This window comes from Protomyctophum bolini, assembly GCF_963924005.1.
Source record: "Protomyctophum bolini genome assembly, chromosome: 20".
NCBI lineage: Eukaryota > Metazoa > Chordata > Actinopteri > Myctophiformes > Myctophidae > Protomyctophum > Protomyctophum bolini.
In genome coordinates this window covers 24,002,992-24,030,738 of record NC_137881.1, presented here as the reverse complement: position 1 = coordinate 24,030,738, position 27,747 = coordinate 24,002,992, and the positions used below count along the sequence as shown (strand labels likewise).

Genomic DNA, 27,747 nt, shown 5'->3' with positions numbered 1-27,747 from the left:
GTACTTTACATGAGCATTTCCAATTTCCAATATTTTACTTCTACTCCACTACATATCAGAGGCAATTAATATAGGCTATACTTTTACTCCACTACAAACATTTAAAAACTTTAGTTACTATAGTAGCCTATATTGATACTTATTGCAAAACATATAGCCTACATTAAGGCTTATATATACATATTTTGGACATTTGAAAATAGCAGATCTATACAAGCCCATACAATGCCTCGCGATGCGACACATTGTGAGCTTGTAGATCTGCTATTCTCAAACGATTTTGTACACATTTTGAACTTGTGAAATGGGACATTATTCTGCAATATATGAGTACTTTGTCTTTAAGTGTACATACATTTTGATGCCGATACTTTTATACTTTTTTACTCGACTACATTTTGAATTCGGGACATTTACTTACATTGCATTATAAAAAACAACAGCAACATTTGATTAGATATAGGCTATATACTTTTTTCCACCAACAGCTCCTGCTGCGCTCTCCATGGTGCTGAAGGGACAATGGAAGTCAATTGTGTTTCTTTAAAAGGCTGCTATACTCTTCATCAACGACAATAAGAGTGCATGAGCGCAAGAAAGCATTGCCGTGCGTGTTTGAAGCACCATTCCTGCAGGGCTGACAGGTTAAGGGGAGGCCTGGGAGTCGGGACTGAGCGACTGGACTGGCATGTAACAGAACACTGCGCATTCTTATCCCTGTAAAAATAGCGTCAGTTTAAACATTTCGTCAGCGTGTCAGTCTATCTCTGTGCGCTTATGTGTTTGTCTATTTTAAAGCCTGTTACCCCGGCGTCTGAACATAAATGCAGTGTTTGTTGTGTTGTGTTGCGTAGTGCTATATAGGAGAATAGACTCCGACACGGGCCGATCATATCCTTGTAGGTCTTCTAGAGTATATAGCCATAGAGACACTCGAGGTCGGCAGCGCGGCGGCGGGTCCATTTTCAGACGTCCCGTTTTGAGCTTCGTGTGGCTGTGGTGATGATATGGGATGTCTGGAGTGGAGCGCGTCCTCGGCTCCGTGTCCAATGGGATCCACATGACCGCACAGTGACGGCGCAGCAGAGCGCACACACCGCGCGCACATGTTCACACAACGCCTGCCTGCTGTGGGGGTGGCGGTGGTTGTTGTTGTCTGGTTGACACCTCTCTCTCTCTCTCCGAGCGGGCAGCAGCGACGGCGGCTCCGACTGACTGACTGACTGACTGACTGAGTGACTGAGAAGAAGTCCTCAGTCCTGGGCCTGGGGGAGCCACCATATCTCCATCCCTCTGCTGTCTCCCACGGAATCTTATAAGGTCGCTTAAAATCTCGGACATGAAGACGGTGGAGACTTCTGAACAGGTTCGCCAGGAGGAGTTTAAGGCGGACATGCTTCTCCAGACCCAGCCGCCGGCGGTGCGTGACGGCGGGGTGGGTGACAAACACAAGGAATATTATGCCCACCAGTCAGACAAGCAACAGAGCCAGAGGGACTATGTTGACATGGACCTGCAGGCAGAATCACAGACAGAGACAGACGGAGGAGGAGAGAACACTGCCGCGGTGTCTGTCATTGACGGGGAAGAAGGAAACCAAATCAAGTCTGCTGTGGCGGAGGAAAACAACAGACCCACCGAAGTAGTGGGTCCCGCGTGCGTGGACATGGACACTAAACTGAACGAGGATGATGATGATAATAAGAAGGCCTCCTCTCCGCCAGTGCACGCAGAGGAATGTATCAAAGCAAAATATGACGGGGAGCGGGATTTAACCAAAGCTGTGATAAAAGACACGGACACTCAACAGGAACTGCATACTGACGACGTGTATCTGAGCAGGGAAAGCGAGTGTGACGATTTAGAGGAGATCGATGGCGATGATGAGAGTTTGGTGCTTTCCGACCATACTTTGACTGAGGACGACCTAGAGAGAGACCAGACGACGTGCGCTCCGTGCGTAATGATCTTCACGGAGGACGAGTCCCACTACATCACCACGCACGAGATCCAGCTGTGCGAGGTGTCCGACCACGAGGGGGGCGGCGGCGGGGGAGACTCGGACACGGCGGGGGAGGAGGGCGTGGACGGGGAGAGCTGGGACATCGAGGACAACGACAACGTGGTCTACTCCTTCGTGGACTACCGTGCGCCCACGGACACGGAGAGAAATAAGCAGCAGGCGACGCGCGGCGGCTCTCACACTCACACCGTCAGCGCTCTGTCTGAAAGTGACAGCGAGACGCGAAACGCCACGGGACAGATACACCTGTCAATCAAGACCACGGCTCGAGCCATAAATGACACTAGCAGCAGCAGCAACGTCCGAGGGGAAAAGAAGGGAAGCAAGGGAGGCGGCGGCGACGGGACGTTGTTCATCGCGCCGCCGCGTCGCCTGCACTTCGCCAGGAACTGTAAAGGGAAGGACATCAGTAATGAATACTCGACCACCAGCGGCAGCACCAGCGCCGTGAGCGAGCTGGACGACGCGGACAAGGAGGTGCGCAGCCTCACGGCCAAGGCGTTCCGCAGCCTGGCGGCCTGCGGTAACCCGTACCGCAAGCTCACCGCCAGCGAGAGCTCCTCGGTTCAGTCCGACGGACTCAGCCGCTGGTCGGCGTTCGTCGACCTGCAGTATGGCAACATGTCCCAGCATCACCGCGGACTAGAGCACCACCACCACCTCCACCAGCATCACCAAAGCATGCAGGTGTCCCATAATAATAATAAAAACAAGGCGTCGTTTGAAATAGCCCAAAAAAACCTAGAGAATAACAATAATATTTTAGGCTTTTATAAGGGCGTCGCGCTGGCCAGCATCAAGAAGCCGGCCGGGCCGTGCGCTAAGATCCTGGCCCTGGAGCATGTTGGCATGGACCCGTCATCATCGTCATCTTCATCGTCCAAGCAGGTAGAGCTGATGGGGAAGTTCACCCACGCAGGTCACGCAGGGGTCATCACGCTCACCGAGACCCTCAATTTCCGCTGCAACGTCAATTCCACCGCCGACGGGGTGGCGGCGGCGCCGGCGGAGGAAAGGCGCGCGCAATTTGCACAACAAAACGCGGGCGCAGGAGGATCACGTTCCTCCACGGATGAGGTTACAAACACCTTGCCAAGCGCGAGGAGAGGAGGAGGAGGAGGAGGAGGGGGAGGAGGAGGAGGAGGGGGCGGCCAGGCCAACATGCAGGCGACCCCCAGATCATGCAATGCAGGGGCTGAAGCCATGGAGGACACACACAAGAAGGCCTTCTTCGCGTCGAGCGTTTTAAAAAATGTCCTCTCCAAGAAGATGCAGTTCGAACAGGAGCGCAAGATGGAGAGGGGCGAGATACGCGAGCCACTGCACATGCAGCAGCAGCGGGCCGCGTCCTCGCCCTCCTCATGCAGCTTGTTTGGTGGTGGTGGTGGTGACTCGGGGGACACTCACAGGGACAATAAGGACAAGGTGTCCTGGAGACAGAGCTCCAAGCACTCGGAGGACGTGGACTCTGAAATAAACACCATAGTGTGCGTGGACGAGCTCGGGGACATAGTGGACAGCGGCTCGTGTAAGAGCAGCAACAGGAGCGAGAGACAACAGGACACCACGCTCCTTCTGCCTCTCTCTCTCGCTGCTGCCGCACCAGAAACTAATTTAGAGTTGAACGAAGCTGGAGTGGATTCTAAAAAAGGAGCATCGGACGCAGCAACAGCAGCAGCATCGGCCAAAAGCAGCAGCACCACGCTGCTCCGCAGCCAAAATAGCGCGTTCAGGTCGTGGAGGGAGGATGATGATGACACGGCGGAGCTAGAGTTACCACAGGATAATAAAATAAACGATAAAAGCCCGCAAGGGAGATTACCGCCTGCTGCTCCACACGACGACACGGACCCCCCGCCGCGTCCCGTCACGGACCCGCCGGGCGACAGCAGTAAGCTCACTAAAATGGCCAGTTTGTTTGTACCAACTATCCAACTGCTGCCCGACGACGACGACGACGACGACGGAGAAGTGGGACAGCTGCTGCTGCCGAATAATATGAATTATATGAACTATTCCACGCGCGCCTATCAAGCCGGAGAGGGAGGGGGAGGCGTGAAGAACAGCCTGTACGTGGCCGCCGACTCGAGGAGTGTCGTGACCTCAAAGTCCCCGGAGATTAAGATCAATTTGCGGAGCGTCAGGGACCCGTTCACCGTCTCCAAGCTGCGCGCCGCGCCCTGCGGCTCCGCCGGGAGAACGGACGGTGACTTCAGGTGCCAAGCGCTCGCCGCGGCGCTAATAAAGGGCGAGTCCTCCGCCATAATGGACATTAAAAATATACCACACTTCACTGTGCGAGACATCAGGGACAACAGCGGCGGCAAGGGGAAGCTGCAGACGCCCATACATCAGGTGAGAGACGTGCGTAAGTTGGTTAAAAGCTCCTACCACTTTGTGTCTTTGGATAACAACAACAGCACTGCCTGCACTGCTGCCGACCTCCTTCACACGGCAGAGCCAAAGAAACAACAACAACTACAGGCGCCCAATAATCGGAACCTCGCGTCCGTTTCCCCCATTGTGATAAAATGTCAGTCTGTGAACACCAACAGCAACGGGAAACAAGTTCCACCTGCCGCCGACAGCGTGGCGGAGGTGGTGTCTAAGCGGAGGCCACACGAGGAGACATTCGATCCGGACAGGTCGTCCCCAGAGGGAGCTAAAAGCGTCTCAGCGCCGCCTCACAGGTATGGAATATGCAGAGGAATAATCGATTAATTAATTAATTAATTAATTAATTGATAATTGATAACTTATCAATCGATTAAACCGGTTAGTTGATAAGCAGCGTTTTTGTTTTGTTAATGTCCCTCAATAATGTCTAACATAACAATATACATTTTGCTGATATAGGCTACATAAAAGAACACAAAGGCATATTATATTCCTTAATTTATTTGACCATTTGAGATACAGGGCCATGCAATGGCATCTTTGTATGAGGAATAAAATGAAATGAAAAAAATGTCTTGTTTAATTGTTAAGTTTAATTGAGGAATTTCGGTTATTAATCGATTAACAATGAACTCTTATAACATTCACAGGTCCTCTTTAGGGAACACAGCCACAGCGGCAGTAGACTCTGTTGAAGGTCTGGGCACAGCAGACCTAAAGACTGAGGCCAAAACCACAGCAAAAAGGCAGGAGAAAATCCCCAGCGTTACGGATAATAAGAAATCCGATTCGAAGATGGCCACCTCCGCCCTAGAGAAACTCCAGGCCGCCGTGAAGACCATGGAGCAGCTGTACGTGTTCGACAGGAACGAGTGGAAGAGGAAAACCAAGCCGCGACACCTCACGGACAGCCCGGTGGACGAAGGGGCCGCACTGTCCCACCTGGACATGTTGGGCAGGAGAGACTCCTGCCCCGTCCTGGGCAGGACCCCCCCCGCCCCCGAGCCCAAGAGAGAGGCGAGGGAGCTGCCCAGGAGCTTCCAGTCCCCCGTCGGCGGCATGAGGTCTCTCTCCAGCCAGGGCGCCGTCTCCTACTCCACCGGCGCGGGGAGCAAGAACGCGCTCAACCTCGCCGCCTCGAGTAACGCGGCGCCGTCGAGCGCGGCCGGCGTTAAGGCTCCGCAGCCGAGGGCCAGCGTGCAAAGCCCTTACGGCGGTGGCGGAAAACCAGGTTTTGCTCCGATTTCCCCCAAACTTCCGGTGTCTCTGAAAATCACCCAGGCGAGGCATCGCGCGGAGGCGGCCAGGGAGACCGAGACCTCCAGACCTTTCAGCGCTTCGGCCGACTCAGAGAACTACCTGGCCATTCCGGTCAAGCCTCACCCCGTCGGCGGCAGCAGCAGCAGCAGGCAAAGTGCGCCCGCCAGGGCAGCGCAGGAGAAGACATCCATCTACACGTTCACGTCGGCGGCCACCAAGTCCACGAGTCCCCCGGGAGCCCCTCCGGGGTGGCCTGGGGGCGCCGGCTACGAGATCCGCCAGTCCCCCCAGCAGCACAGGAGGCAGTACGAGAGCTGCCGCTCCCCCCCCCAGCAGCAGCAGCAGCAGCAGCAGCGCTCCAGTATCGTGCTGGAGACCCGGTCCTCTCCGGACACCCCGACCGCCGCCACCATCTACCACCACCCTGTCCTGAACCCAATGATGAGCCAGCCACAGGTCTACTGCTTCTCCCCCGCCGCCATGACGCCGTCGGCGCCCGCCGCCACCCTGGAGCCCTTCCAGCCCACCCAGAGGAAGATGCTCCTGGACCCCACCACGGGGAACTTCTACCTGGTGGACACGCCCGTGCAGCTCCAGGTAAAACAGGTCTTATATGGTGCGTTCACATGCACATGATGGCAGATGCAAAAGAGGCAAAGCTACACAGCAAATTTGTAGCTTTGTGTCTTTGTATAGCTGAAGTTGAAACCAGCTCATGTTTTTGGTATAGCTTTGTAGCTTTTGCAGCAGCTACAAACGTCTGACGCATCTTTTTATCTTCATGTCACCATGCGGCTTCCAGCTAAAATGACAACGGCATACTGTCTCTTTGCATCTGCCCCGTGTGGCGTGTGAACACGGCATTAGTGCTTTTTTCTGCTTTTATCCTCCATTGCAGATTTTGTATTGACCTGTACTTTCCTTAAACTGTACCCATTCTGCAAACAGTTTAATGCCATTTTCAACCAATCAATCAATCAATCAATCACCAGGCCACCCGGCGCCTCTTTGACCCAGAGACGGGCCAGTATGTGGACGTGCCCATGCCACCGCAGCCCCTGCAGCCGATGCCACCCATGTCGATGCCACCCATGTCGATGTCTCCCATGTCGATGCCACAAATGCCGATGCCACCCATGTCTATGTCTCCCATGCCCATGTCTCCGCTGGCCATGAGCCCCACGGCGGTAGGGCTGTTATTTATTATTTAAGTTGATCATTACTTGTCACAAAAATAATTGTGATTAACGATTTTATTTCTTTTTCTTTCTTTTTTTAACATTGGAACGTTACAATTTATATTTCCGTTTTGCTTTTAGGCTTTGTAATCAAAAACTGCATTATGAGTTATGACAAATAGTAACTTAAATATACAAAGAGTTCACTGACACATTAATTCATTCTGTATGATTATTTTCTTTCCAACAATTTTACAAAATAGCGAAAAACACTTTGTGACGTGTTATAAGCTTGTAGTTCAACTATTTCTGATTTCTGACAATCTATGGACATTTCTCAACATGGAAACAAACGATTGCTTATGAAAAAAACCCCAATTGTGATCATCTCAAATAATTGCGATTTGAACCGATAACGTATTCTTGGTTTTGACAGGCCTACACGGGGGCGTACGGCCACACGTACATGATCTACCCGGGCGGCTTCAGCATGCCGGCGGCGGCCATGATCCCGACCCGCGCGCTCTCCCAGTCGCAGATGTCGGACGCCGAGAGCGGGGAGAAGACGGCGGGGTCCTCTGGCGCGCAGACGGAGGGCGTGTACATGGAGAGCCCGTTCTACCTGGCCACGGGGAAGTCGCCCCACATGAGCCCCTACGCACCCCAGAGCCCCTACGCACCCCAGAGCCCCTATGCACCCCAGACGCAGCAGCAGCACATGGTGGAACAAGTACTCACACTTTGTACACTTTTTTTTGTACCCCTTTTTCAACCAGATCTAATTTAAAATGACGTTTATAGGACACAAGAAACACTTTCCTGGGGGTCTTTATGTGTGTAATGTGTGCTTTTAGATATTTTAGTCATGATGCCGCATGTTCATGACCAGATTTTGTCATGAGAATGTGGTTCTCACTTCCTTCCTGGACTACAAGGCACACCTCCACGCAGCCTCCCCCACTCTTCACAAGGAGGGGCAGTGCACCAAAGCATTATGGTCATTGTCGGACTAAACCAAAGGTTTCAAATAATTGTAGTGGAGTAAAAGTATAGTCAAACCCAAAACACACAGACTTCATTATATTTCTGGCCATAGTGTGCAAATTTCAAATTGTGATACTGCTGTCTTATACTACAAATATTAACATTGAGTGACTGTTCTTCCAGTGGTGAAGTTAAAAAGTATTAGCTTCAAAACACATCATAATGTTACATCTTGTGTTCATTGTTTAGGAAACGGCGCTAGTGTGTGGTTTCACAAATCGTACATTAGAACTTGGTCATACAAGCATTTTCAGTCGTGAGATTTTGATTCATGTAATTAGTTACCCTCCCCCCTCCTCCTCCCAGGGCGCCAACACGCGGACGCCGCAGGGCCTCATCAGCATCACGTCCAATCAGCAGCAGGGTGGGGGTCCTCGCATCATCGCCCCGCCCTCCTTCGACGGGACCACCATGAGCTTCGTGGTGGAGCACAGGTGAACATACTGTACACGTGAGTAAAGCCTTTATTATTATTATTATTATTTAAAGGACTAAGGATTTGTATAATTATAATTGGCCAAATGTTGTCAATAGTTGACTGGTAGGCAACTACAGGGAAAAGAATATATAACTTCCTTTTTTTGCATGCTTTGACTGAGAGATTGGCAGCCGAATCAGTTTGATCTGTCTGATTGCATAACATAAAAACTTGCTTGGTTTATTTTCTCCCAATAAATCATGATATATATATCCTATTTATTTCAAACTATTTGTTAATTAATATAACAAATTAGGCCAATATCTAAATCGAACATGCAACAAACCAAAAAATAACAACTGGGTGTTCTACCATCTGAGCCACTGCCGTCCCAAGCAGATTGATATACATACTTTTATGTTTGACAACACTACGGTCGGCATGCGTGCACACTATGAAAGATAATAAATAAAATAAAATACTTGATCGATTGCCAAAGCGGCTAAATTGCCTTCCAGAGCCATGGTGAGTCCTTAAATCAACCCCCGGCAAAACGTGATATGATGGGCATTGGAGAGAGAGAGAGAGAGAGTGAGATGAGGACGCCGCTCTTAAGATGAAGTTTAACGACTGAAGAGACATTAAGCACCTGCTATGTTTGTCTGTCATCGTCCTGGCTGTGAAATGGGGTGAGGGGTGGGGTGGGGTGTTAATACCTATACCGACTCTCAGCAACTCTGTAATAATCACTGGAGTGTACAGTATATTGTCATAATTATTCACTTACACTTATTCAATTAGTCACTACCCATCTCTCTCTCAGGCTATATGATGCAATACGTTGGGACCAAGTAGAGCGGCTATTGTCTTAACAATAAGAGATGTGCGTATGGTGAGTGCATGAGTTCAATCCGGGTTGCCATGTTATTATAAGCGACTTTGGGCTTTCTTTTCCTGTGAAGTTGCTTGTGAATATTGGTAGTTGCAGGTTGCAGCTTTTTGGGCTTGTTTCTAAAGTGTAGTGGCTTATTTTAGGCTTGTTTTCTAAAGTGTAGTTGCTGATTTGGGCTTGTTTTCAAAGTATAGTTGTGATTAGTTGGGCTTGTTTCTAAAGTATAGTTGTGATTAGTTGGGCTTGTTTCTAAAGTATAGTTGTGATTAGTTGGGCTTGTTTCTAAAGTATAGTTGTGATTAGTTGGGCTTGTTTCTAAAGTATAGTTGTGATTAGTTGGGCTTGTTTCTAAAGTATAGTTGTGATTAGTTGGGCTTGTTTCTAAAGTATAGTTGTGATTAGTTGGGCTTGTTTCTAAAGTATAGTTGTGATTAGTTGGGCTTGTTTCTAAAGTATAGTTGTGATTAGTTGGGCTTGTTTCTAAAGTATAGTTGTGATTAGTTGGGCTTGTTTCTAAAGTGTAGTTGCTGATTTTAGGCTTGTTTTCTAAATTGTAGTTGCTGATTTGGGATTGTTTCTAAAGTGTAGGCCTAGTTGATTATTTGGGCTTGCAAATAGCAAAACAAGCTCACAGCGTGTCACATAATGTCAAATATCCGATACTCATGCTGGCCTATGCCGCTGGAAAGCTACATTGCAGTAATTCAGGAGTTCATTTTTAGTTACAGTCGCTTCTTTCGGGCTTGTTTTCATAGTTGCTTCTCTCGCAAGTTCAATGCAGGAAGAAGCAGCATTGCTGCACGGCTGCATGCATAGCGCGCTGCAGGTGGAGGAGGAGCTAAAGGTCAGGCAGCGCGACGGAACGCGAGGCATTGGTTACTAGTGGGGCTCCATGAGACGTTCAGCTGCTGCTGCAGCTCAGGAGACCTGAGCTGCAGGTCACACACACACACACACACACACACACACACACACACACACACACACACACACAGTTTCACATGGCCCACTGCTCAGCAATTACGTAAACAAATCACGCACAGACATGCCTAGCGGACCGCTTTAGCTGCTGCCTGCAACGCGAGCGGGCATCATGACTCTGGACTTTCCCTTCTCACGTTTAAAGTCAATATGGTGCGTGTGCCATGTGGACTGCTGGGTGTTAATCTCACGGATTAAAGGTCTCAGTGAGATCACTCCCATGAGTGATTTCAGTCATTTGGATTCCATAGAAGCCAGCATTCCTTCTATGGAAGCATGTTGCACAATCGAAGCCAGCATTTATTCTGTGGAAGTATGCTGTGCTAATAGAAATCAACATTTCTTCTATGGAAGTATTTTGTGCAAAATAGGCAATTTTCGGTTATTATTTTAAGATGAGAGCTGGTCAAACTAGTAATATGTTCAGAAACACCATCCACAAAACCCTAATGGTCTTGGATATTTCATTTAAAAAAAGACTCAGGGCTAGATCTTATGCAGGGCTTGACATTAACTTTTTGAGGCACTACATTTCCCATTCACTTGTCCGGGCACAAAAGTCACTTGTCCGGAGCACAAGCACACAAATAGGCCTAGATTTTAAATCAACTAACTGTAAGTTGGTTTTACTTGGTGAATACATGTTTGAATATTAGGTGAATATTCTAAGTTTGCAAGTTAATAGCTCTAGATTAGAATATCTATGATCTTACATATTTCATGTATTCCAAATACACAGCCATAGATCTATCTATGTGTGAGCCATAATGTTTGTGCTTCCTAAACATCGACTGTTCCTAAAGGAAGTTGTTATATTTTCAGTCTAGCTTTTCCTCATGTAAAAGTGGCGATATTTTACATAACATATGATATGATATGAACTTTATTTGTATAGCGCTTTTCAAAACATAGTTCCAAAGTGCTGCACAGAACCAGATTAAAAACAGCAAGAAACACACAATAACAAAATGATAATGGCACACAAAACAATAACAAGCATGTATGTAAAGTAGTTAAAAAACACTCTGTATAAAGGTGGGTTTTCAGGCGTGACTTAAATAGGGGGATGGATGGTGCTACCCTAATGTGCCCTGGCAGTGCGTTCCACAGTCTGGGTGCCGAGCGGCAAAAGCCCGGTCATCCCGGGTAACTAGGTTTGTATGAGGGACAACCAGGAGGGCCTTATCCGAGGATCTGAGGGTGCGCCCGGATTTTGGGAGGGATAGCATCTCACGAATGTTTTCTCCCAGAACTTGCCAGAATCTTCACATGGATATGAAACTAGAGGACAGTATCTGACTTAGGAATTAATTACTGGGTGAGTATACACGCAGTGCTACAAGTTTACATACCGACGTGGTCAGTCTGCTAACTGCTCTGATAGGACTGATATATGGCTGTGTATTTGATATTTGGAATACATGAAATGTATGTAAGATTACAGACATTCTAGGGCTATTAACAATATTGGAAAGGTGATGATTTGGAAAGCCAGACAATATTGTTGGCTGGTATGAGCGTCACAGAAAAAGTGAAACCAAGAGTCACTTGTCCAACGGACAAGTAAAAATGTAATGCACTTGAATGGGAAGATTTAATACTTGTCCCGGACAAGCCTTAATGGGGCCGAAAATGTTTGCTCATAATGTGGAAAGTGGTTAATAAATGAATGATTGCATACAAAACGCTTATCTAAAAAACATGTCACATGTAGATGGACTGGCATCCATTGTGCTGAAATTAGATAAATCTGTGAAAATAATTCAGTTGGGGACTGGATTTGAGGTTAAATGTGAGGGGGTGGCAATTTCCAACCCCTGATGACCCAAGTATGCCCCTGGTTGAAAATAGCATTAAGGGCACGGTCACACAAAAATATGGCTGCCAGCTCATAAACTCTTGTTGTGAACTGCCAACTGTTTTTTGCAGCCATGTAGCGCATTCTGAAAAACAGCGGCGCATTCTGTCAGAATAACCAGTGACGCACCTGTCACTCGCTTTCAAGCCCCTGCCTCCCCGTAGCAGACTATAGCAATGCTTTGCCTGTCGGTTACATTGCGAGTTTATCAAACTTTAGGCGGCCGTGGTTATCTTTTTCAAAGAAGATCTCAGGTTTTGTCCATAACGGAGAGGCGGAGGGCACTTGCACTCGATGCATGTCGCTTCCTAATCCTGACTCTTGACACGGTCCACCTTTGACCCGCCCGATTGGACAGAGGAGGAAAAGCAGATTATGTCTCGAGCATGCTTCAAATAGACAAGGCGCATAGAACGCATAAACGCAACGTGTGCACGACTCACGGAAAGCTGCGCAAGACAGTCAAAACGCGCCATTGCCATTGCAATGCATTGGCAGAATCCGCTCTCATAGGTAAAATACTAGGGCGGTGTGACCGTGCCCTAACATGACTTAAAATAGCCGCAAACATAGAATCACATTATCTTGTGTGTGGAGAAACGTTGATATTATAATTTCTCCTTTGTATTTTCTGCTAAAATGTTATTCTACAAACTGAACTCTACTTTGTTGTCTTTTTGTCTTTCTGTCCTTCAGTGGGTATAGGTTTTGACTGGACCCTGGAGCCCTATAGGAGCCCTCTACACCAGGGGTCTGGACCATGGAGCCCTCTACACCAGGGGCCTTCAACATTTTTCAGGGCAAGGCAAGGACCCCACACATATTTGGGGGAATGTCCCCCCCTGTTGAAGACCCCTGCTCTGTCTGCACTGCATCCGATACCCTGGAGTTAAGTCAAACGTAGGCTGGCAAGCGAGGCTGTACGAACTCCCATGGTCACCGGTACAGTTTGGACTTATATTATGCGTCTCTCTCAATCTCTAACCTGTATTCTTCAAAGTGTTTTGTATACAAGATGTATTGTATATGGTGTAAATGTGGTGCTATATTGTTGTTTTTTTTGTACTATGCTTCTAATCGCTCACCAACAAGGAGATAAGTAACTGCTATACACCCAAATAAGACACGTATATGATGTCTTCTTAACTTTCTTAAATCACTGAAATGCTTCTAAAAAAGCATCGCCGTCATAAGATGCTATATACATATGCAATGCTAAAGAGCCGTTTGTTTTATTATATTGATTTCTGTTTTGTTTTTGTTTTCATTCAGGATTTCAGAAAGCAGTGTACAACAGTATAAGAACAGAAAGACACTTTATATCCTGTGGTAGAAAAAGTTTTACTTAAGTAAAAGTATAAATACGGCAAGGGTGAGTACCAAAGTACCAAAGGTAGAAAGTACTCATTGTTTCACAAGCTTCCAAATCCTAAAAAAAACGTTTAAAAATCTTTTGAAAATAGCAGATCTACAAGATCACAATGTGTTGAATCGCGAAGCATTGTGAACGGCTATTTATTTTTTGTACGGAACGGGACACGAAACCTGAGTACTGAAAATTGGAAATACTCAAGTAAAGTAAAAAGAATATATACCTCAAAATTATACTTAAGTGCTTCAGTACTTGAATAAATACTTTACACCTCTGTTTATACTAGAGCACTGACTCAACCGCTGACCAGAATCTTTGCAACCCGACTCGCTAACTCGTTAGTCTCGCTTCATAGCGTCACACTTATTGAGGACAGCGTTTAAGAAAATGTATTTTTAAAACGCAATAAACAATTACGGGTTGCAATTTCGGAGGTTGCCTGAAATGACTTCCACGTGATTGCATCACACAACTACATCCACCTCGTCCGTCAGTCAGTCAGTCAGTCAGTCAGTCAGTCAGTCAGTCAGTCAGCCAGCCAGCCAGCCAGTCAGTCAGTCAGCCATCCAGCCAGTCAGCCAGCCATCCAGCCAGTCAGCCAGCCATCCAGCCAGCCCAGGTTGCTTTGCATTGAAGTAATAATATTATGTGGGATGTTTTTGTACTATTCTGAAACACGGTTTGAAAAATGGTGGAACTGCTGGACAGTTTCTGATAAACTTATGTTGTCATGTCAGTGGTTCTCAAACTATTTCATGTCAAGGACCTCCAAAATATATGTATTTGGCCACCGACCCCCATCTGAAAATATGTTTTTCCAGAAGCAAAGATTTGAGTCAAAACACGTTTGCTGTGAAAGAATATATATTCAAAATGTTAACACGTTTATACAATTTTTCATTAATAGCAGATCTACAAAGCCGCAGACCCCCATTTGAAAATATATGCCACCAGGGACCCCATTAGAGAAGATGCTTACAGCTCTAGCACTGATTCTCAGCGATCTTAACTTCAATGACCAGTTTGACGTGCATTGGACACCATTTGCACACTCTCAGTTATAGACCCGTAAGGGTCCATTTGGTTTAGATTTAAGCTCCTAAGAGTTAAATTAAAAGAAGTCTATGCACAATTAGAGTATGTAAAAGAGTTGTTATTTTGATCAATGTTTGCATGTTGTCTCTCCTATGGTACCACATCAATACAGAGTGGAATTGTGGACACAATATTATGCAACGAATAATAGTCTTTAGTTTTGGATCTACAAGGATAAATCTCATCAAATGGTGGTCCGTGGCGCAAATGCCGAATAATGGACCTTAATAATTATGAAAAAAGGGTTGAAAACCATTGCTTTACAGAAAGACGGACAAATTGCAACAACACAGACTTGATGTTCTCAGTGTGTCGTATTCCGCTGTGGAGCCTGTCTGCCTGTCCAGCTGTCAAAACACTGTTCCAAATATAAAGCCTGCAGTCACTGACAGTAACAACTGCACAGGGGCTAGTAGAAGTACTCAAATGTTTTACTCAAGTAAAAGTACAAATAATGTCCGGTATTAAAAAATCGTATCGTGAACCCAGTATCATATTGTGAGTTGAGTGAATCATTACATGCCTATAGTGCCCAGATAAAGCAAACAAACCGTATATAGACAAAATCCATATGATATACCCGCACGTGCACGCTGCCACGTTCAAGAAAGGATTCGATGACGGGAGCACCGTTTTGATCGTTCACAAGTAGACCGTCCTCAACATGAATGGTAAAAGTGATCTGAAAAAGGCCTTTCACAATGCTTCTGAAGGTGTATTGAGAGCGTCCTATGTATTTATTTATTTATCTTCCTTTATGGAATAGAGGAAGGACATCATTGTTATTTTAATATTTTTGGAACTATATGTGTAATGCTCGGATCTGTGTGTTGTTCCTTTTGAAGCTGAAGCACAGATTTTACTGTATATATGAGTAGTTTTCTTTTTTTACTGGAGATGTAACTACAGTATATGCCATTCATATTCCAGTGGTTCTCAAACTTCTCAATTAGTGGTCCTTTGAGGGGGTTCCAGGTTGTCCCCAGCTAAATGGAGAGTTGGTAACCAAATGGACCCCAATATGTCTTCAACTCATGAGAGTATAATGAAACCAAATGGACCCTTACGGGTCGATTTGGTTCCGTTTGAAGCTCTCATGACTACTTATTTAGAAGAAGTGTACGAAATTAGAGAATGTAGAAGAATTGTTATTTTGATCAAGGTTTAATTTGTCTGTTGTCTCTCCTATGGTACCACATCAATATAGCATGGAATTGTGGGAAAAAAGCCTTGGGTCTGAGAGGCTAAATCTCATCAAATGGTGGTCTGTGGCTCAAATGCCGAATAAATAACTTGATATGAAAAGGTTTGATAATAACCACTGGCATATTCCATCAATATGTATGGAAACTTATGTGAATTAAATGTTATCTGAACCCAGACAGAATACTATGTTTACTCAGTAGTCAAAAAAATCTAAGTTATGATAAGCATCAACATTTTACTAAAGTTTACACTAAGTGGAACATGATATGGAATGCCAGTCTTAAAGGAGTATAGTTCACTTCATTCTATCAAATACACACGGCAAGCCTTGAATTAATTTATTACACACCCCATGAAGCTTTGAATTAATTTATTACACACCCCCTGGTCTATGTGAACTTGAAAGGAAGGCAGACAGAAAGGTTTGATGAAGGTATGGGAAAGTTGATGTGACAGATACTGTAACAAAAGGTCGAGTTACAGTCGAGAGTTTTTGGAATGAAAAGATGTGGAACGAACGGAACACTAAGTGCATCGTGAAGACATGCACGCACGACTTCTGATGGGTTTTAGTCAGAGATGACATTTTAAAGAAAGGTCCCTGAAAATAGCTATAGGTTTATTTAATTATGATGGTTCGCCTGATCTGCTGCCGTATTAGAAGACAATGTAATGTCATGCAAATATATGTACAGTGAATGTGTGCAGTATGAAAGTTTAATAAATATGAATACATTTTACTGTATTTGTCATGTTTTTAACTTTTGTCCACAGCATGTGTTTATTAGCAAGACAAAAACATTGGAATGTGTTCCACTCCACAGGGGCTGGGCTATATACTTTGTCATATGGTTGTCGGTGCATATCAAAAAATAAAAATAAAAGCTGACCTACAAGCTCACAAGTCGCAAAACACCACATTGTGATGCATGGCATCATGACCATTCATTTAAGCAATATTACACGAGAGGGTGTTCTTTATCGTCATTAATGCACACCTACGGTGCCGTAGTTCTGAAAGGTATCGCAGATAAGTGCACTAATGACGATAAAGAACACCCTCTCGTGTAATATTGCAATTATACAACAGTTACCCTTAAAACTAAGATAATCGCCGAAAATGACAGATGAAGCCACTACGATCACAAATGTCCCAAGAAACTATAGCTAGCCTAGCCACCGAGTTTTCTGCGCTCTGAGAGAAAAGCACGGCTGAATTATTTGTTTTGATTAGCCGTGCCATTATCATGGTTTAAGGGCTATAGAAAGCAACCAATCAGATTGCTTCCTCGAAACGACCTGTTGTATAATGTGGTATAGAGGCCCGAACACCTGCCTGTGTGAAGTCTAATCTGTTGTTTTAGTCCTGAAGCTGTTCATTATGTTCTTATGAAGTATCTTTACATTTGGAGATGTCAAAAATAAATGTATGTATGAATATTAGTAGGATGCATGTGTAGATATGAATGAATGCAAGAAATAATCATTAGAATCAGTCAATCAATCATGAAGCCCATTCCCTGTATCCCTCAAATCAATTTTAAACCGCCACTAGGGGGCGCCTCCTCCCTAGAGGAGGTGATGAGAAAGGGAGAAAGGCTTCATAATCATATCAGTGCTGTGGGCAAATGCAACTTTTTACAGATATTTCTAAACAGATATTTCCAAATACATATTGCTATTTTCAGGCCTTGAATCTTTCTTCTTTTTTTTATATAGACCTAATAAAATAGACGCGCACACACACACACACACACACACACACACACACACACACACACACACACACACACACACAAAATTACTCCTAAACATTTTGCACAAACATGCAAACATCACACACTCCTATCCTCCGGGTGGAGACCTGTGCCCAGAAGGGCACTTTTTCTAGTTAATGTCTGCATCTCTTAGGGCCCATTATATAATGCATTTGGATGGCAAAAATGGCAGATCTGCAAGTTCAGTGTCTTGAATGAGATGTGCTTATTAGAGTTTGTATATCTGCTATTTTCCAGCATAGGACCGTTGCTGTGCATATCCACGGAAGAAATGCCACTTGACAGTTTTCAAATCAGCCTCATGGTGGCGCTACAACAGGCCAAGTTGCGTCTCACACACACACACACACACACACCAACAGGTGGTCCCTGCATGTAAAAAGTATGTAGCATCACTTTCACAACATTTGGGCCTATACGTTGGCTATGATGATGATGATTTCCTGTTCTTGGCTATATAGAAGTGTATATTCGACTTATTCATACGTCTCTAAATGTTTTGCTGAATTGAAAATGGTGGGCCATTGTAAACAAGTGTAATACTTTATGGTGTCGTCCACTCACAGTTAACGGTTTTTGTATTGAGTTGTACTTGAAATGTAGGGCTACTGCAATTCTGCCAACTGTATCAATCAATCAATATTCAAAAACAGCAGACATTCTAGTTGAACCATTACTGCCCCAGCCCCCCACTATAATGCCCTATTTTTCTTTCATTTCTTTATAGAAAAATCATTGCATTCCTTTTTGAAATAATTAAAATGTAGGAAACAAAGGGGAGGGGAATTGTGTCCGTGACCGCGGTGACCCACAAATGGGTCCAGAGACTCCCGAGCTACTGTTAGGAAGCATAATATTAATATGTGGCCTAAAACAACACCTCCACCTCAGGCTCTCTGTGACGGAGGGAGGGGAGCTCCTCTACTCCCCACCCCGGATCAGGCACGCCTCCTCTCGGATGGGTGTCAACGTAACGATCTCTCCACTGTCTGTGACGCGTCGCGGAACACAGCAGAACGGCTCAGAGCCTCAGACAGAAACTAATGTTAATTTAAAAGAGATCAGTTTACAAAAACTGTCCGTTTGCTGTGTGTGATGCATCTTTCACTGCTCACAAACTATAAGTCAAACACTTACTTGTTTCGCTCAGTCAGATGATGTGGAGCAGGACTTCTTCTTTCTAGAAGTTAACACAATGCTGTGATTAAAGGAAGGAACGGAAAACACCGTTTATTTTGCAGCTTTTTGTGGTGATTTCGCTCAACAAAAATGAGGTAGGCTAAGTCTTGTTTACTGTGTTTAGTACCTCGATGATAGCTTAAGCATAAGTTGTTTACAACAACAATGAGTTCAAAACGTCATGACATGTCGGGAAAGTATAGCCTTAAAGACTCTCGTCTCGTAGATGTATTTGATCGATTTTGAGTTGACATGTTCATATCTACGAGAGATGTTAGCGCTCTCGCCCCTGTGGTCACTGGGGGACACCAGCGGAGTCCTTAGCTCTGCCTCCGAACATGTACAAACTGCAAAATATAAGACGCTTACCGTGTTGCTGCAAACGTCAGAGAGGCCTACAGGGTGCTCGTATAATGTATTAGTCCGTAGTTTTCGATATACAAGTGTTTTAATCCCGTCTGTGACTGATATTCTGTCGGGATCCAGTTCTCAATGGGCGTTAGTGCATCCGGTGAAAGCCGGAATTACGCTCAATGTAAACGGGAAGTAAACGAGGGGGGAAATTGCGTTCGGCCACAGTCGAGATTAACGCACTTCTTTATAGACAACTATGGACTAATACATTGCGTAAACACGCCGCTCGTCTTCTTAACATGTAGGGCAAGTGGATAAGCATCTTTGTAATTTGCGCTGCGGGTATTACTTGTGACCGTGCGGCGTGCAGTGATCACAGCAAAACATTATGTTTGGTCAATGGCCATAGGTCAGGGCGTGGTGTTCCAATGAATTATAGAAAATTAGTAGAAGAAAATACAGGAAATACAGGAAAATACAGGATCTTTGTGTGTGTGTGTGTGTGTGTGTATATATATATATATATATATATATATATATATATAAAATAAAGTAATTTGCTACTGTATTGAAAAGAGTATAAGAGAAGAACATTAAAAGAGAAAGGAAATACTGGAGAAATAATGTTAAGATAAATGATAAGATAGTTAATTATTATTATTACTAGTCCATACCAAATCCCTACCTGAAGGGGGAGGGGGGGTGATTGTGATATGAATCATGCATGATGAGAGAGAGAGGGGTAGGGATTTGGTATGGACTAGTAATAATAATAATGAACTATCTTATCATTATTTCTCTTAGACATATCCAGTATTTCCTTTCTCTTTTAATGTTCTTCTCTTATACTATTTTCAATACAGTAGCAAATGACTTTTTCTTTTAATCAATTATATTACAAAGATCTTCTCTTTTTTTTACGCACCCTCTGTTTGCCCCATGAATCAAATGGCATAGGAGCGAAATTAATTTGATCCCTTTTTTGAGCCGATTCTGGGTTTGAAGTGGTCTTCCATGAAATTGTAATGTTCTCGGATATTTCGTATAAAAGCAAAAAGTTAAAGCCTCTGTGATTTCTTCCGGCAGTATGTAGAACATCAGAAACAATATAAAATCATTTTACATATAGAGGGTAGGCGCGTGACATCATCATCATACCCAGAAGTTATGAAGAGCGCTTAAATGTTAGTGGCAAAAAACTACTTTCTGGCGTTGACGGCCCACCGTCCACAGAAAAGTCCTATCTGATTGCGTCCTATCACTTTATGCATGCACATACCCTCTATTGTGTTGATTGTTTAGCAAACGGCGCTAGTGTGTGTGGGGCCTTTCGCAGTGTTTCACAAATGGCACATTTTGGCATTCTTTTCTCCAGCGGTGACATTTTATTTAGCTTTAATCCACACATTGTTTGTCTCCACACTACAGGCTCAGCATCAGGTGTGCATACTCGTTCACATACAACCTGTTCCAGTTCTGTGGACACACATGGCTGCTGGCAAACATGACCGCCAGGATCCTCTCCTTTGGTCGAGGTGAGACATTCTTCTTTGGGACACGCATACGGGTATTTCGGGGGAATCCGCCATTCCTCCATTGGGTGAACAGTCACCAAAAATAGCAACATTATCTAGTTGCTTGTAGTGTAGTGCTCCTGGTTCATTCATGTCCATGTTGTCGTTGTTTTACAGGTGCGTTGGCAGACACCTTCTATGCCGTCGGGGTGGTGATGACTCTCTGCCAGCTGCTGTCCGTGCTGGAGCTGTTCCACATCGCCGACGAGATCGAGCAGAGCAGGCTCATACCTCGCCTGATCCAAGTGTGTATGATCTGTAAAACCGCAAATTTACCGCCTGCACCTGTGCTTCATTAGTTCGACATGCGGATGCATGTCGGACTAGCGGCTGCTCCTGTGCTTGCGGTTATGGTTAGGTTAGGGTTTGAGGTGGGTTGTCGTTTGTCGGACCAATGACTAGTCTAACTAACGTACTGCACCCGTAAAACCCTGTCCTCCTTAAGAGCCTGGTCCAAGTGTGTATGGTCTGTACCCTGTCCTCCTTAGAGCCAGTCTTTAAAGCAGTGGTGGAAAAAGTACTAAATGTTTTTACTTGAATGAATACGGCGTCGTCTTTTCCACCATGCAGGTGGTGGAGAGGAACCTGTTGCTGTTCCTGGTGATCATCAGCCTAGAAGACCTGCAGAGCAGTCCAGTTGTGTGTGTCCAGTTCATGCTGTGGAACATCCTCGACCTGTTGAGGTGTGAACCAACTCCTCACTGCTGTGGTCCTTGATCCACTTTGACTGCCGCCTAGCGGCCATTGGAGGTAGTTAGCTTCTGCAGACGGAAATTACTGGACGATTACTACTCATTTACAGTACGTCCGGTCTCCCGGCCTTGCAGATTGAGAGAGGAAGAAACGGCTGATGTTAGCATTAGCTCACAATGTTAGTCTCTTTCGCCAGAGACTAACATGGCAATCACGATGCTGTGAAAATGCACGGATCAGATCCGAACATCGGATGTTTGGTCGAAACCACGGACGGCGTCATAGTTTCAGAGAAAATGAGCGAGGGAAAATCCTATTTTAAATGGGACCCTGACCTATGGGATGCGCGCACACATTTTCTGGTGCTGGGGGTGACGATTAAGTCTTTGGCAGTCAAGGAGTTTTTAAATTCTGTCCATTGGTCAACACTTAGTGATGTGAACATAAAGTTGAAGTCAGTGTTTTTCTAAATGGACAGTGAACCATCAATGGCCCGACATGGATTGCAGATTTCAGTCATTTGAATTCCATAGAAGTCAGCATGTTGCACAGTGAAAATAGCCGATCTACAAGCTCTCGGTGCTTGAGAGCTTGTAGATATGCTTAAAACGAGCCAAGGAAAGCAATATGAAAAGAGAGCAACAACATGCACATCCCCAACCCAAGTTTGCTGAGCAACAAACAGGAAAGAACAAAATGAAACGCTCCAAAGCGACAGATGCTTTTACACAGAGTGCTCCAAAGCGAGACATGCTTTTACACCGAGCTCTTCAATGCGACAGATGATTCTTTTATCGCACCAGAATGATCTGCGTGACGTTTGGAGCTCAGGGCTCTCTTCTTCACACTAAAGCGAACACGGTGGAACACCAATCTTTATACACAATCCACACGATCACATGGAATGCTGCAGTACAGCTGTAGACATTTTCTCACATGACCAAAATAAGTCAGGATGGGGAAATGCTGCATTTAGTTAAGAATATTTCTTTCCAAAGTATTGTAAACGTATGTAATGTATGGAGTATGTTGCCCCTGTGTTTCAGGTATCCTCAACAACTCCTCTGCGTGATGGGAATGCCCTCCTTTGACCTGCTGTGGGCTCGCTACACTCTGTGGATCCCTCTCTACGTCATCTCCGCCATTACAGAAGGTATAATGCGCCATTAGGCAGGGAATTAATTATTTAACTGCATATTAATTTAAAGCAATACAATTTAAAGCAATACATTACTTTTCATTGTCAATTACTCACCCTGTGAAGTCTTGGATTCATGGAGATGTTTTAGTTTTTCTCGCCTTCCTTCACGGTGAATGGATAATCCAAAAACTACGAGAAATGCTTGATGAATCAAATAAAAATAGGATTAGAACAGGATTTAACGGCAGCAAAACGATAGCAAAATGTACTACTACTGAACTAGAAAATACACATTTTCACTCAAACGTCACTTTTTAACACACTTAGGATAAATAGGATCATGCACTAAGGAGGAGCGTGTGTACACACTCGGCATTTGTGCACAAAACGTTTATCCAAGTGTGTGTAAAGTGACTGGATAGAGTGCACTTGGATTATACTGTGAGAGCTGTGTTGTATTTAGTTTTGTTAATCCTGAAGCCATATTTTTCTTCAAGTGAAGAAAAACGACTCTATTCCACAGATAAACATTGAGAATATAAGCTTGTAATTTGGCCAACAAAGTAATTAAATTGTAACATTAGAAATGTGCAGATACCATGTATACAGTATACACTTATAGTGTATGTTGGTTTGTTTACTGTTGAGTGAGAAAACAATGTTTACTCAGTTACTTTCCACCATTGCAAATGACCCTGAAGCGTCCCAGCATGAACGAACAGTACGAGCAGCAGCATGTTGTCCTGACGTGACTCGACATGAATGTAAACAGTAATCGTGTTTGTCCTACTGAGCGCTGACAGTGAAACATGACTCGACATGAATGTAAACAGTAATCGTGTTTGTCCTACTGAGCGCTGACAGTGAAACATGATTCGACATGAATGTGACAGTAATCGTGTTTGTCCTCTATTGAGCGCTGACAGTGAAACATGACTCGACATGAATGTGACAGTAATCGTGTTTGTCCTCTATTGAGCGCCGACAGTGAAACATGACTCGACATGATTGTGACAGTAATCGTGTTTGTCCTCTATTGAGCGCTGACAGTGAAACATGACTCGACATGATTGTGACAGTAATCGTGTTTGTACAACAATGCGTCTCTCGACACACAGCTCTAGGAAAATGACTGGGCAGAACAGACGCAACGTTACCGACACGTCAGGAAGCGTGAGAGGAAGCTGATAACTGACCCGGAAACCGAAATGTATGTGTTCGTTTTATGACAAGTTAAAAGAAAAACTTGTTATATATAAAACTCATATACAGTATCGTCTAATCAGTCTCACGACGGCCTCGGCTCTTACATCAGTGGTTCTCAAAATGTTCAGGCTGTGACCCCCAAAATAATCATAATTGAACTGGACACCCCCCCCAAAATCATATTTGAACCAGGGACCCCTAAAATAATCATATTTTAACTGGGGGACGATCCCCCCCCCCCCCCCCCCACACACACACACACAAGTGGAGACTCCTCCCCACTTCCATTTCAGTCGTGCAATTATTTTCTAATATAAATAGAAATCACCTAAGCATATATAGCTTGTTGCTTAGCAGAAAAGGAAATAATAACACTATAAAAACGTAAAGATAGCCTATTTTAAAATGTCAGCTTCCTTACTTGGATTCCGGGAGGTGTCGTTCCAGACTCTATATAGCATTCGGAGATTCTGGAATAGTTGTCTGGCTACGCGAGACTATTGTAGCAGTAGACATTCTGTCACATCCTAACTGCTGTGCTGACGTTGTGTCTGACGTGCAGTAGACATTTAGTCACATCCTAACTGCTGTGCTGACGTGTCTGACGTGCAGTAGACCTTCTGTCACATCCTAACTGCTGTGCTGACGTTGTGTCTGACGTGCAGCAGACATTCTGTCACATCCTAACTGCTGTGTCTGACGTGCAGTAGACATTCTGTCACATCCTAACTGCTGTGCTGACGTGTCTGACGTGCAGTAGACATTCTGTCACATCCTAACTGCTGTGCTGATGTTGTGTGTGTGACGTGGTGTCCAGGAATCACGGTGTACCAGGCGCTGCCCTACCTGGACGTCCTGGAGTCCTCCAGCAACAGTAGCACAGTATACACCCAGCAGACCCTGAACGTGTCCCCTCGCTTCCCCCTGCACCTGCTGTTGAAGATGTACCTGCCCATCCTCGCTGTTGGTGAGACACACACACTGACACACACACACACACACAAGGGGAATTTCTAACACGTGACAAAGAGGGAACTGTTAACTATAACTATAAAAGAGCCTATTTATTACCTCTCCATCAGGGGAGAGGGAGAAAACAAGCGTACACTTGCAGGTTGTGTCGTGTTGTAGCAGCTAGTTAACCGCATCACTACCACCTGGTGGACGCAAATGCCAACGCTTGACTGGCGACCCGTATCTACTTGGTTCTACTGCCACGAGCAGTTTTTGTGTTAAGGAGTACATACAGAGATGTTTCACTAACTTGTCGTCACTGTCTTCTCAGGTGCTTGTGTCACAGTGTGGCAGGTGTTGAAGGAACGCAGACAGCAGTTGGACAGGTGGAACAAGAAGCATAAAAGGAAGTGACATGGTGGACATCCACTCAACACACTGACGCTGGAATCTATCTTTTACCCATAAAGACCGGAGGCCCATTCTACAGTACAAATGTCTTCTAAATCAATTTTCAGAATAACTTATGTTGCCATATCAGTGGTGCTTGAACTTTGCCATGTCAAGGAACCCCACGATTATGTATTTGGTGGCTCATATCCAAATATGTGCAGTATTGCAATTTTGTACTTATTTTGTTACATGCATCCTAATGTAATCTTTCTTGATGTTCTGTGTAAAGCCTTGTTGTTGAAATATACTAAACAAAAACCATTTCCTTTCCCCTGGTAGACCATTATTAAAACTGTATTTAGTTGTGACAGTATGTTGAAGAATTTATGATGTAAATTTTGACATTCGGCCGTCCTAAATTCGGCTCTTCGGTGCTACAGCGGTAAAATAGGAGTATGAATTAATAATCCAAATCTACAAAATAACTAGTAACTAAAGCTGTCCAATAAATGTGGTGGAGTAAAAGTACTATATTTGGATCTTTCATGTATTTAACAAAACATTACTGTATTAAAAGTCATTCAATATGCCTGGAAAAAAAGAGTTCCTTGCGGGTGCTTCATTTTGAACTAAAATTTAGCTTCATTTTCACTTTTAACATCGTCAAAGAACATTCTGTAACCTTTATTGAATGCCAAAACATAAGCCAACACAATATTAAAAAATAAAGCCATTTCAAGACATATGGTCAAGTCTTGCTTAAACAATGTGACCGAGCCACAAGCTGTATAGTCCAGTCCTCCGCAATAAGACATCAACTCCCCCAACGTTACACACTTAAACCCCATCATCACCTGCATTCATGTGAACACATCTACAATGCAAGCTTACAATGATCTTCCATTTGCAGCAAAGATATTTAACACATTCCCTCCCGTTAACATACAGTAGGCAGGATCGTGAGGCCAGTGGCCCCCCCCCTCGGACAGGAGGGGGAAAATAATAATTTTAATCAACAGATTTGTGTTACTACTAGGCCTAATACATATGCTGTATCACAGTATCGGCGCCTTATCCTGGTTAATTGCCTGTGTCAGTTTGCTCATTGCGTGTGGAGAGGGAAAGTAAAAGCCACATTTCCGCGTGAAAATACGCGTGCACGCACATTTTGCGGCTGCTGAACGTTCAGCACCTCCTACTGTAAATCTTCCCGAGGCCATGCGCGAAAAAGCAAAGAAGAGCCACATCCGCCCGACCTGGAAGTGACGGAGCTGTAGTCTAGCCTCAATCTAGGCTGTGTACCAACGCACAGATGGTTAACTTTCTTAGCTCGGATTCATGTTTTATATGCTCCCAAACATGGTACTTTATAACTATAATAACCGACGATCGGGATGTAGGTTGAGTACAAAAAAGATTTTTAAAGTTGAATTAATGCTCTTTAATCAAATCTTGTCATCTCGAGGTTGGCACATATGGATCAAATAGCTATTATTCCGTAGCTATTTCCGGATTCCGTTAATGTAGAGTAAAAAAAACAGAAAAGACACTAGCATTGAGCCCTGAGGGACTTTTCTCAACGACATATGGGGTTTAAGTGGCGTCACATGTTCTTCGCTGGGGTTAAGATGTGGTGAAGAAGTTACATTTGTTCCGCCGACAGCATTTGGCAAGATAGAAATCAAGGCGTCTGGACTGAGCGTGTGCCGTGCATGTGGCTGGGCTGGTTGGTGTTGTGTAGTGATGACGAGGAAACATGTCTGTGGCGGGAGGAGGACGTCGACACAGGAAGCAGTGTTTCATCATTCAGGCTACCATCTGTAAGCCCTGGTTCACACACACAGCGCCCTCTAGTGGTTCATGAGTCTACCAGCCGTAAGCTCTGGTCCACACCGCCTTCTTCTGGAACTCTGCACACGACCTGAGAGACAGCAGGGCAGCTACAGAGGACGTGCACGCACGCAAGCCACACACACACAGACCAGAATTTATTTTTCTGTCGGAAATATTCTATGACAAGTTGAAAGGTTAGTAAAGACGCTGAAATCGCTGGCAGATGGTGATTCATTAATTAATTAATTTACTCTGGCAGTAGATGAGAAAGAAAGCTAAAGAACTAAAAAGAACAATACAATAAATTAATTGGGGGGAACTGGTACTATAGTTATGCACAGAGCCGATATGGCTGGGACTATTGTGCTGCCTTTCAGTGGCAATGGCGTGTGGCCATTGGTTGTGTACAGTAAGTACAGTGGATGGAAGGCCGTTAAAACAATGACGTGGTATAATATTGTGTCTAAGGCCCAGACCGCACCAATGCAACTCCTTGCAACTGCCGTGGGTTGCATGCAACTACATGCAATGTTACTCGCAACTGTTTGGTTGCAAGGAGTTGCGTGGCGAATCATTAGTGTGGTTTTGCGGCCTAAAACATGACCTCACCTCTGACTGTGCTGATTGATGCTGCTGACCAACAGTCCTCTGGGCTTTCCACCAGGCTGAAGAGCCAGTCTATGAACTGACCCACGCACACGCACACACACACACACACACACGCACACACATGTTAATTAAGTTAAAGTATACCTGGTTTTCACTTTAGCACCACCCACCTGAGCTGAAACCTCGCCCACAGCTGTGTGTTGTGTGATAATGGGGGACTCAGGGGACGGGTTAGGGGAGAGGTTAGGGTTGTGATGTCGCAACAACTGTGTATTTCCGTTTGGGCCTTTTGACAAAAAGGCTTTCAGC

General features: G+C 44.9%; 3 protein-coding genes across 7 annotated transcripts in view; 2 read left to right on the top strand and 1 right to left on the bottom strand.

The window, feature by feature from the left end:
• The first annotated feature begins 962 nt into the window (after positions 1-962).
• Positions 963-16,464, top strand: cUnh4orf54 (chromosome Un C4orf54 homolog). 2 transcript variants are annotated; one of them, XM_080792745.1, is made up of 6 exons: positions 963-4,713; positions 5,071-6,277; positions 6,673-6,867; positions 7,295-7,588; positions 8,209-8,353; positions 12,748-16,464. In XM_080792745.1, exons 1-5 carry the CDS (start codon positions 1,340-1,342, stop codon positions 8,338-8,340), a joined length of 5,202 nt encoding a protein of 1,733 aa, XP_080648871.1. In that variant the 5' UTR covers positions 963-1,339; the 3' UTR covers positions 8,341-8,353; positions 12,748-16,464. The 2 variants fall into 2 exon arrangements, with proteins under 2 accessions (XP_080648871.1, XP_080648872.1); XM_080792746.1 differs by lacking the exon at positions 12,748-16,464 and adding an exon at positions 9,144-9,162.
• Positions 16,465-18,503: 2,039 nt separating this feature from the next.
• hacd4 (3-hydroxyacyl-CoA dehydratase 4) lies at positions 18,504-25,326 on the top strand. 2 transcript variants are annotated; one of them, XM_080793040.1, is made up of 7 exons: positions 18,504-18,776; positions 20,464-20,570; positions 20,727-20,854; positions 21,180-21,292; positions 22,349-22,455; positions 24,467-24,616; positions 24,935-25,326. In XM_080793040.1, the coding sequence occupies exons 1-7, from the start codon at positions 18,772-18,774 to the stop codon at positions 25,015-25,017; spliced, it is 693 nt and encodes a 230-aa protein (XP_080649166.1). In that variant the 5' UTR covers positions 18,504-18,771; the 3' UTR covers positions 25,018-25,326. The 2 variants fall into 2 exon arrangements, with proteins under 2 accessions (XP_080649166.1, XP_080649167.1); XM_080793041.1 differs by having other exon boundaries at positions 18,504-18,785.
• A 137-nt stretch (positions 25,327-25,463) lies between these two features.
• focad (focadhesin) overlaps positions 25,464-27,747 on the bottom strand; it is a 45,251-nt gene continuing 42,967 nt past the window's right edge. For all 3 annotated transcript variants that reach the window (XM_080793036.1, XM_080793037.1, XM_080793038.1), the window contains 2 exons: positions 27,439-27,514; positions 25,464-26,936 (listed from right to left, as the gene is read on the bottom strand). In XM_080793036.1, coding sequence (XP_080649162.1) covers positions 26,863-26,936; positions 27,439-27,514 — 150 coding nt within the window. In that variant the 3' untranslated portion in view covers positions 25,464-26,862. The remainder of the gene's footprint in view (positions 26,937-27,438; positions 27,515-27,747) is intronic.

Coding starts and splice junctions, on each gene's coding strand:
- hacd4 (XM_080793040.1), top strand. Junction 21,293..22,348: donor AACATCCTCGACCTGTTGAG/GTGTGAACCAAC, acceptor CCTGTGTTTCAG/GTATCCTCAACAACTCCTCT. Junction 24,617..24,934: donor CCTGCCCATCCTCGCTGTTG/GTGAGACACACA, acceptor CTGTCTTCTCAG/GTGCTTGTGTCACAGTGTGG.
- cUnh4orf54 (XM_080792745.1), top strand. CDS start 1,340: ATGAAGACGGTGGAGACTTCTGAACAGGTTCGCCAGGAGGAGTTTAAG. Junction 4,714..5,070: donor GTCTCAGCGCCGCCTCACAG/GTATGGAATATG, acceptor TAACATTCACAG/GTCCTCTTTAGGGAACACAG. Junction 6,868..7,294: donor TGGCCATGAGCCCCACGGCG/GTAGGGCTGTTA, acceptor TGGTTTTGACAG/GCCTACACGGGGGCGTACGG.